General features: G+C 42.5%; 1 protein-coding gene across 1 annotated transcript; it reads right to left on the reverse strand.

Annotated features, from left to right (window-relative positions):
* Positions 1–211: 211 nt before the first annotated feature.
* On the reverse strand, positions 212–10132 carry GZMK (granzyme K). The gene is made up of 5 exons (XM_045815330.2): positions 10015–10132; positions 9512–9659; positions 3284–3434; positions 2237–2506; positions 212–593 (listed from the first exon to the last, which is right to left on the reverse strand). The coding sequence occupies exons 1-5, from the start codon at positions 10121–10123 to the stop codon at positions 420–422; spliced, it is 852 nt and encodes a 283-aa protein (XP_045671286.1). The 5' UTR covers positions 10124–10132; the 3' UTR covers positions 212–419.
* Between the last annotated feature and the right edge of the window lie 465 nt (positions 10133–10597).

Here is a 10597-nt window from a genome sequence, read left to right on the forward strand (position 1 = left end):
CTTCACTTGAATTGGGGTGCTTGAATTTACCGCTTCTTATTTTTAAAATGCAGTTTAAGGTAAAATCACAGCAGAAATCACAGCATAAACCTGGTTGAAGGTGGTGCTTGGCTAAAGGCTTGGGTTTTTTTGCCCTTTGGGCGAGTGTGAGTGGAATGAGGAGTGTACCATTTGCTTTACCTTGCTTCCATCAAAGACAAGGACACAGTCTTCTAACTTTTATTCAGAATGAAGTCAGCCTAGTAAAAATGGCAGCTACAGACAGGAGAGAGAACCTGATTCCTTGACGAAATCAGTCCTACGGGGCCAGGAGGGGACCCTTGCTGCACTCCACTTCACATCCCACTGCATATGAAGACAAAGGTGGCCTCTAGAACATCTTATGAAAACAAAACAAGCAACTGGTAGATCCAAGAAAATCATTTGTGGCCGTAGTTTGCATGAGATGGGGCAAGCTGGCTTTTAATCCAAGCCCAGTATTTCCGGGTTATTAGGGTGTAGATTCCAGGCTTCTTGGCATCACCACATCTACGACCTGCAGAGACTAAGGCATAGAAGGCACCTTTGCAAACCAAGGGGCCGCCTGAGTCACCCTAGAATGAAGAAAATAGACAGATACTTGGTGAGAAGCTGTTGACCTCTTTCAACCATCAATTATCTGTTACTCAAAGGATTATCATGTGGGTCCTTGGTTTCTCTGTGTCCTGAAGAGTGTCTGATATAGCCCCTTACTGTGTGGGTTGTCTCTGTCTCTGGCCAGGGCAATGGTTCTGTCCATCTGTCTGCCTGTCTCTGCCTATGTCCCTACCTCTGTCTGGGACCATGTTTCTGTCCATCTGTCTGTCTCTCTTTGTCCATATCCCTCTGTCCAGGACTACATATATATACAACCTTTGATCATCAGTGACTTGATGGAATTTGATTCATTAAGGAATGAGTAGGTATAAAGTTTAAAGGAATCCACAGAAGAAATGTTTAAATTGTGGATTTCATTTTGGCGCCCATGGGTCGGAAATCAAGTTGCTACTGAGATGGGCAGAAAGGAGAAATGTATCATAGTAAATACATTGGTGGCAGGGACTCGGTCGGTTTTTTTTTTTTCCGTGTGTGAGTTCTCCTGTCGTTGAACTTAACGCTGCACACCATGTTGTAAATACTTGCTCCGTGAACGGATTCTTGAGGACTCAGAAGGAAACATGTGACGACAATTCTGTCAAGGAAAGTGACAGGGTGAAAAGAGGGGCCTTTCAAACCTGAAGAGCAGCCTTTGCCTCTGCTGCCACTCCCATCGGGGACTGCAGCACTTCGTGCTCTGGTCGCCATGGAAAGAGAGGCTTCGGGGAACGACAGTCTCAGGGCACGGCAGGTACATGTGATCTTTGAAAGCCATCATGCCCTCCCCTCGACAAGGCTTAATTCAGTAGGATGTCAAGAGTGCATTCTAATTTTTTAAAAATTAGTAACCCAGGGGCGCCTGGGTGGCATAGGCGTTAAGCGTCTGCCTTCGGCTCAGGGCGTGATCCTGGCGTTATGGGATCGAGCCCTGCATCAGGCTCCTCCGCTATGAGCCTGCTTCTTCCTCTCCCGCTCCCCCTGCTTGTGTTCCCTCTCTCGCTGGCTGTCTCTATCTCTGTCGAATAAACAAATAAAATCTTTAAAAAAAATTAGTAACCCAGCTGTGCTGCGTGTCACTGTAAACATGAACACCTATGTTTTTTTTACTGCCTAGGGAAGCAAGAGATTCTGGAAAGTATGACTCCTGTTCCTTTTAGTCAGTTTGTCAACATTATTTAAGAAAGACATACTATATATCTGAGCTCCTTACCTTTGAGCCTTCCAACACCTCTCTATAGATTGCCTACAATGGTGCGTTCTGGGGGCGGGGGGAGAAGGGGTTATCTTTCAGTCACCACTAATGACCTCAGAGTTGGTAGGCTTTCTAAGGATGGTAAGATCCCTTGGAAGAAGCCTGTAAAAGTTATCAAATGCTGTCTATCACCCTGATTCACAGACATTTAACGAGTGCTTATGTGTTGGGGAGTTCTTATGACTCATTCACATTGGTAGATGAGAAAGAATGGAGAACTCAGTGCAGGAATGGAGAGGAACTCTCTGGAGTTATGATTTTCTGTTCTCCGCACTTCCCTCTGTGCCAGGGAGCACAGGGAGCCTTGACTTCATGCAGCACAGCGCTCTGAGATGCTCTGAGATGCCTATTTGACCGATGGGCTCTTACCTGGCAGGAATCCTTCTGGCCCCTGGCGTCTCCTGCACATATCATGTCTTCAGTTATAATAGGGTTGTGGTTGTAATAACTTGGGCTGTTGCAAAGTTTTCGATTTATGACCGTAACGGTGACTTCACGCAGGGTATCAGACATCGTTAAAAATTGTGGGTCGGTGGCTCCCCAGCCAGTAACCTGGCATTTTGTTCCAGCTCTGATATCATTTTTGGAGCTTGGGTGGAGCAGCTGGACATGTTTGTCAAGTGTTGCAGCCGTGTGAAGCTGACAGATTAAAAAGAGAATGAATTATCATTCGTCCCCAGTAGTATTCTGCTATTAGTCTGAGCGATGTATGTGTGGTCCCTCTGGTCTAGGAAGGCATCCCTCTCCTTGAATCTACTTTGGTGGTAGCCTGCAGCTGTATTTGTGGTTGTTGCTTTTCCGAAATGCTCTCCAATCCCTGTAGAGCTCAATGATGCTCGGGGAGGGAGCCTAGACAGAGCAGGAACTTTGCCCAGTCTTAAGCAAACTGGCCTTTGCTCTGCATTGGATGGTTTTCTGTGGAATAACATCCATAGGTCATGACTTTGAGGGCTGGGCTGTTTCCTGCTGGATAAGACCCTTGAGTATGGTCTAGACTAAGTTTGGACTAGACTAAGTATGGTCTAGACTAAGTTATAACTCACTTATGTGTCCCTGAATTCACTTGGTTGGCTCGGTTGTATAAAGGACTTGTATTTTTTCATTCGCTAATGATAAAAGCATTTGGGGAAAAAAAGCTTTCAGTGGGGATCCTTGGGCTTGTTGAGATGTTCCCCTCCCATATATGTGAGCATCAGTGTTGCTTTTCCTTGTTTAAACACAGACCTGCTTCATTTGTGATAAATTCTTGTTCCTTTCAAGGCAGTATATGGAGTAAAGTAGGCCCCTATAGAATATGTCACGTTTCCCTCCAATATGGGGACGGTGCTAACAAAATGCTTTTGTGTAGATGATTTAACAGCTGAACTATGGTGTGTAAGAATGCTGGAGAAACTGAAGGAAGGAAACACTCCATACCTTAATCAGCATAATATCATTCAATTTACGATGTGATATAAGTCTTGAGAATGGTATGAATTTTTCAATCTCAAAAGTTTGTTTGGAGGCTTCATTCTTTGAGAGAGAGTGTGCTCCTAAAATCACTTTGAAAAACTGGACTTTTTCATGCCTAGAAAAAGCAAAGAGAATAGAAGGATCAGAACGAGTCCCAAATACCCCAGTGGGGAGTAGAAATGGTGGTGAACACCCAGGAACAAGGACCATCTCCAAGGTAACCTTGTTTGGATTAGGTGGGGTGACAGAGGTCTTAGTGGACCCAAGCATGAAAGGACAATATCAAGGGCCAAAAGCCCTGCTCTCAGACTCACCCCACCTCAATTTCCTAGTATTGCAAATGAATATCAGAACTTTTACCTTACTGCGGGGAAAAGGAGTGAAATTCTAATCGAGATCAAGTTTACAACAAAATTATGTTAATTTATGTAAAAAGAAATATTTCTCCAGTTGTGGGTCAAGATTTATATCTACCATTGTTAATTTTTTTAATTAAGGTAGAATAGACATAACATAAAATTTATAATTTTAAACCATTTTTAAATGTCCAGTTCTGTGGCATTAAATACATTTACATTGTTCATTTATCACTGCCATCAATCTCCAGAACTCTTTCATCTTCCCAGCATTAAGGGTTTTAATAACTAAAAGGTGAAGACTCAACTCTGTATTTGCCAGTCTGGTATATCTAGACTTCATCTCGGGGCAATATGGAGAATAAGATCCATTATGTGGCTGTCAGATAAGCTATCTTCTGTCCTGTCAATTAGAAAGATAATTTGGACAAGAAAGGAAAACTTGCTTCAAGGTAAAAAATCATTGCTACTTTGAAATAAAGTGGTAGGGTTAGTAGCCATCGATAATTCCATTGTGGATATTTAGAAGATAGAAACAGGTGAGTCAGATAAAAAAACAGCAGTTGTTTTGTCTTACCCCTGGTCATATGCAGCGCCAGTACCACTGTTTCAATAGTGTCACAATTGATTTGATTTACTGCATGTCGAACAAAATTACATTTACATCTTTTTTTTTTTTAAAGATTTTATTTATTTATTTAACAGAGATAGAGACAGCCAGCGAGAGAGGGAACACAAGCAGGGGGAGTGGGAGAGGAAGAAGCAGGCTCATAGCGGAAGAGCCTGATGTGGGGCTCGATCCCATAACGCCAGGATCACGCCCTGAGCCGAAGGCAGACGCTTAACCGCTGTGCCACCCAGGTGCCCCAAAATTACATTTACATCTTGTTATGAAAATAGAAATAATGAGATCTTGACAACACCTTGGGGTGTTCACCATACTATAAAAAAAAAATCTCATTTTAATGCGTGCTTTTAGGATGCTGCTTCAAATCCTTCAGGGAGCAAGGAAGATTCTAGAAAGACTTATACTAGTTTACGTAAAACTATTTCATTGTCACTTGAAAGAAGGATCAAGACAGATTACAATAAAAACATCCACACCCATATAAGTCAGACAGAGAAAGACAAATACCGTAGGATTTCGCTTATATGTAGAATCTAAAAAACAAAACAAATGAACAAACAAACAAACAGAAACAGGTTCACAGACACATAGAACAAAGTGGTGGTTGCCAAAGGGGAGGGTAGGCGGATGGGCAAAATAGGTAAAGGAAATTTCAAGAGGTACAAGCTTTCAGTCATAAAATAACTCAGGGGGAGGAAAAACACAGCACAGGGAATATAGTCAATAATATTGCAATAACTTTTGTGACAGATGGTAACTATACTTATCATGCTGAGCATTTCATGATGTGCGTAATTGTCAAATCGCTGTGTTGTACCTCTGAAACTCATATATATTGTATGTCAACACCACTTCAATTAAAAATGAAAACACACACATACTCCCACATACAGATTCATAAAGATTAATAAGAATTAAAAGGCACAGAAACATACAGGAAAAGGAAGAAAGTGTTGTTTCAGGTTTGAAGAAGGAGCTCAGGACTACGGTGGGGTGGGTTTGCATATGGCAGGACTGTGACTGCCGGGAATGACCACTCTTCGGTTTCTACCAAAAGAGTTTATTTTGGTTTATATTGGGAATTTCAGCTCTATTTGTTGAAAAGTTTGCCTATTGCAAAATCAGGATGGGGATGAAATTTCTCAAAGGATGTGGATCAGATTTCCTAGGATTGATTCAAACTCAAATTCAACATACTCATTAAACCCAAACTGCGGGGGGAGGTGGGGGAGAATGATACCAAATCCCCAGGACTACTGCTTTAACAGAAAAGACAGAAACATGCATAAATAACGAACACAAGGAAGGCTGTGGGGCACAAATGAGGGTGTGGTAGAGGAAGTTTGATTAGGGGATGGATGCTGAGAAAGTTTCTGGTTTCCCTCATCTTTTACCGTTGTCCTTGATTCCTTAGTGCCTTGGAAATATTTTGGTTAGTTTTCTCTCCGCTGGGACACGTTAATACCCAACACAACGCACGCAGACCGTGAATGCTTTCTGACTTTCCACTTCCTGATTCGCCTCAGCGGGATCTGCACCACAAAGGTCAATTTTTCTGCCACAGGATACCTGGGATTACCTGATTCTGGGATGCCGCCTCCTTAGCTAGACCCAGGTCCTAATTCACACAGAGACGTAATAATACCAGTCTTTTTCATTTGTTTCTTGTAGGGTTTCTGCACAGGGGGTCTTTGCTTCAGAATTTCCAGGAGATGTGTGTTTAAATTGCAGCTTTCTGAGTCCCGCCCCGGACTTACCTAGAACAGAACTACATGCAGAGCGGGACCAACGTGTTGCTCCCAGTAATCCTTTTCTGTCTACTGAAACATCGTTTCTATGGGGCCTAAAAAGAACCCATTCCCAGTGTTCGAGCTGATGCGATGTATAGTCCTCACTGGGGGAAGGGTTCTTTGGCCAAAGGTGACACACATGATAAGTAGGGGAATCAGGACTCAAACGCAGCTTTTGTGATTCCAAGCCCAGTGCTCTTTTCTATGACACTCTGGAAACCTCACGCCAAGCTCCTTCAAACCTCTTACTTCCTCTGCCGGGTTGCCTCGGCACGGAGCCATGGTTCTGCTTAGACCCACTCCTCCAGGGCTGACAAAGACAGGGTCCTGACTCCCTGGAGGTCTCTTTTTTCAAAGACGGGAGAGAATTACCTGACTGTCGGAGAAAGGTCCCATCCTCAGCACGCCTGGGCCATCAGACTTGGGCCTCAGTGACTCCCACGCCAGGTGCAGATAATAACACGATGAGATGATATAACACTTACTACGTTACTGTGCTGTGCCAGGTTCTGTGCTAAGCGTTTTACATACTGTCCCTCATTTACACTTCCCAACGGTCCTGTGAAGGAGGCATTAGGATTATCCCCACTCTGCAGAGGGGAAGCCTGGCGCTCAGGTAGATAAACTTGAGAAAGACCCACGGATATTAAGGGGAGGCTCCGGGATGCAAATGCAGGCGGGTTGGAAGCTCAGCTGGTTTGAGCCCGGGCCTGAATCTTCACCATGCTACTCTGGATGCCCCGGGGGTGGTCTGAGATGGGGGGAGGCCGTGTGCACGGGGCTGCAGGGAGTCATCTAATTACAGCCCAGGCAGGTGGGGGGCTGCTCAGTGAGAGGGGGAGAATCAGGAAGACAGTGGAAAAGAGCTGGTGAGAGTTTTGCTTCTGATAAATTGAAACGCTGAAAATAAAATTAGAGAAGAAGCTTTTTTTTTTTTTTTAAGACAAGAAGCTTTTTTACTGGTTTCCTTTGTTAGTTGGCAAGGCATCTGATAGAAGGGCCAAGAGGCGCAGTAAGGAGCTGCATGGATGGGTAGTGAGAAGGGGGCACCCCAGATCTGGCCTCCTTCACCGTTTTGCTGAGAGCAGAGGCTGTAGTTAGTAAGCTATTCCCCCAGGATACTTGGGAGCACATTTGTGGGAAGCCACCATTAAACTATTTCATAAATATTTTGGATTTCATAAAGTTTAATATTTTTCCAAGCACCAGTCCGCCTACATTTTTACACCCAAGTGTCCTGGAGAGGAAATTTGATCCACATATTCTGGAGTTCTTTAAACTCTGGCCATTTAAAATGGTATTTAGCAAGAGTTGGTTTTTCTTTTCTTTCTTTCTTACTTTCTTTCTTTTTTTTTTTAATTCCAAGATCTGTTTTCCCTAATTTGTCAGTTTGAGGACTCACTCTATTGAGTCAAGTTCACGTGACAAAATTTTAAATTCAAATTAATCATATTATTTACTTTTGGATAGCACTTGGTGGCTTGTGAAGGACTTCACACACTGTGCTTTTGGCTTGGCAAAAAAAAAAAGAAAGTCTTCCAATCTATTTCCTTCCTTCTATCCAGCCTTTCTTGAGCATTTATAAGTCAAGGTCTGTGTCTGGGGAGGTGAGAATCCTTGAATGTGTGCTGTAAGGATATTTGAAGATGTGCATATTTGGAATTGAATGAGCATTTCTTGATAGTCCCCCTCTGCCTCACTGGTCCCCAGGAGACAAGTGCTCTGAAAAGGACAGAAGTGACAGGGATGCGAGGGTGATGGCTATGACAGCTACAACCCCATTTGGGTGCAGTAGCCATACTAAACTGGAAATTACTAGCTTGCTATTTAGAAATAAAACAGAAGTTCTCACTTTCTGCAGGCTTCAAAATTTCTAAATTTGTGCCTAGTCTTATTAAAATGGGAGCAGAAGCAAGTTAACTCAGTTTTTCCATAGCTTGGCGAGCAAGCCATTATGGCCAAGAGATTCTTAGGTGAAGTGCTATAATGTTCGTAAGGAAAGAAATTCCCATCTCTTCTTGGCTTATTCAGGCAAGAGACAGAAGAAAGAAACATAGAGACAAAAACCAAGCAAAAACCAAATCCCCCCCAAACCAACAAATAAACAAAACCACAACAAACACCTAATTGGTTTTCTATGGCTTTTCCTTTTGCAAAGGTTGCGGCATCCCAAGAAGAGCTTGGGACTCCTTCAGCTGACATAGAGAATCGCAGACTGAAATGTACTTTGAGAAAAGCTTTTGTTCTAACTATTCCAGAAGAATGGCTCTTTCTTTCCTTGTAGAAATCAGCTGTAACTTTTTTTTCTCTCTTTTTCTGCTGGGAAGTTTGTTGCCCCCTTAAGTTGGTCCCCAACTGTGGACCCCAGGCCTCTAGGGTAGGAGGCGGGGCAGAGGGGTTAACAGAAAGGGTCTAAAAATCCATTAACGAAGCAGGCTTCTCGTGCTTATAGCAATTATGGCTGCAACTTATTTGTGCTTACAATGGGCTAAGCACACTAAAATATTTAAATAGATACTATTTAATCCTCCAAACCCCATGAAGCAGGTATTACTATTATTATTTCCCTTTTGTAAAATGGGAAAGTGGAGATGCAAACACAGGCTGTCTGACAAGGTCAGGAAGGTCGCTGCTCCAATTACTACCGTTGCTGCCTTCCCTGGCCTTCCACGAGGACTTGGATCTGTCCAATGGCCTGCCTGGGAAAGGTGGCCCAGCTCTCCCTGAAAAGGAAAACTCAGGGCGGAAAACGTGGATGGGCCAGAGGGTAAGTCAACTCCACCAGTTGGTCAGTGATCACAGAAGCTAAAGGTAGATAAAGTCTTGCCATTCACCGCCGCATGGTGGTGGACAGTATATGCTAGGAGAAATAAGCCAGAGAAAGACAAATACTGTGTGATTTCACTTACATGTGGAATCTAAAAAACAAACAAATAAAAAGCCCACAGTGAACAGTAACAATAAAAAAAAAAGAGACAAACAGACTCACAAATATGGCGAACAAACTGGTGGTTGCCAGAAGGGAGGGGTGGGGGGAGATGGGCAAAATGGGCAAAGGATTAAGAGGTACAAACTCCCGGTTATAAAATAAATAAGTCACAGGGATGAAAACGACAACACAGGGAATATAGTCAAGAATATTATAATATACCTGATCTTGGTGAGCCTATCATAATGTACATAATTGCTGAATCACTATGTTGTACCCCTGAAACTAATTTAATATTATACGTCAACTCTATTTCGATTTTAAAAATATACATATATATGATTGAAGTGTTATTCATACCCCTTGATATTACATCTCTATTCATCAAACATGACTGTGCTCATTAAACTTAGAATGTTAAAATACAAAACTCTCTCCGGGGAGAGGCGAGCTTCTCTTCTTGCGCACAAGGTGAGCGCGGGTACTCACCGGGAGCGGCAGTGGGCTGCGGACAGCACCCAGCGCGGGTGGATCAGCACGCCCCCGCAGAAGTGCTGGCCGCGGTACTGGATGGAGGCCATGAACGGCCGGGAATGTGGCGCCACTTCTCGCCCTCCAATAATCTCCGTGCCGAAACCTGCAGAAGAAAACCCAAAGATATACTATGAAGGATCCAAGCAGATTATTTCATGTAATTCTTCTTTTGACAGTCATTATATATTTCCAAGATAAAAAAAAAAAAAACACTACAACACCTAATAGCTATAATAATTTTACTGATAAATACATGTAGCATACACTTGATATATATTATATATAATAATATAGAACACCTACTTTAATAATAATATATCATAGTATAATAAATATAATGATTTATAGTACAATTTCGAGGATAGATATGGTTGGGAAAATTTTTCATTTCTAAGTAACAACACAATCGCTAGAAATTCATTTGCTGCACAAATGCGGTAGGTCTGGGAGATACTTACACTCCGGAGTCATATAAGCCCCAGCTGTTAGGAAAAACAGAGAAAAAGAAAACTTCACCATTTTAATGGCTTTGATTGAAGAAGCCTCCATGAAATATTCTGACTGCATTGGTGAAGGAAGAAGATTCTGAAGACTGAGCTTTGACCTTGAGAGTTTTGTCTTTCTCACCACAAGGGTTTCAGACAGCAGTGGTTGGAACTCGAATCTTGGTTTTTCACACCTATGTTTGAAAGTGTTTATCAGTTTGAAGAGATCAGATCTATGCTTTTAACACTTTTTTGATGTAGATGCAGTAAAGAACTCCCTTCAGGAGTGAACCCTCTCCAATATCTGTATGAGGACTCATGTTATAAATGGTGAAAGAATTCCAAATATCCAAGCCATAAGAACTTAATGGAGTTGCAGACAGGATCCAAAGATGTTCATTGCTCTATAGCAATACTTATTATTTTTCCTGGCAGAAAAAGTGCCTATCATATTTAGTTGCTCTCTATTTTTCACTTGGACATAGATTTACTATGTGGAGAGACGTGGAACTTTGCACAGATGGTAGTTGCATTGCAATAAGGCTTAGCTAAAGCT

The sequence above is a fragment of the Ursus americanus genome, chromosome 15 (genome assembly GCF_024610735.1).
Source record: "Ursus americanus isolate L20-20 chromosome 15, mUrsAme1.1.p, whole genome shotgun sequence".
Lineage (NCBI taxonomy): Eukaryota > Metazoa > Chordata > Mammalia > Carnivora > Ursidae > Ursus > Ursus americanus.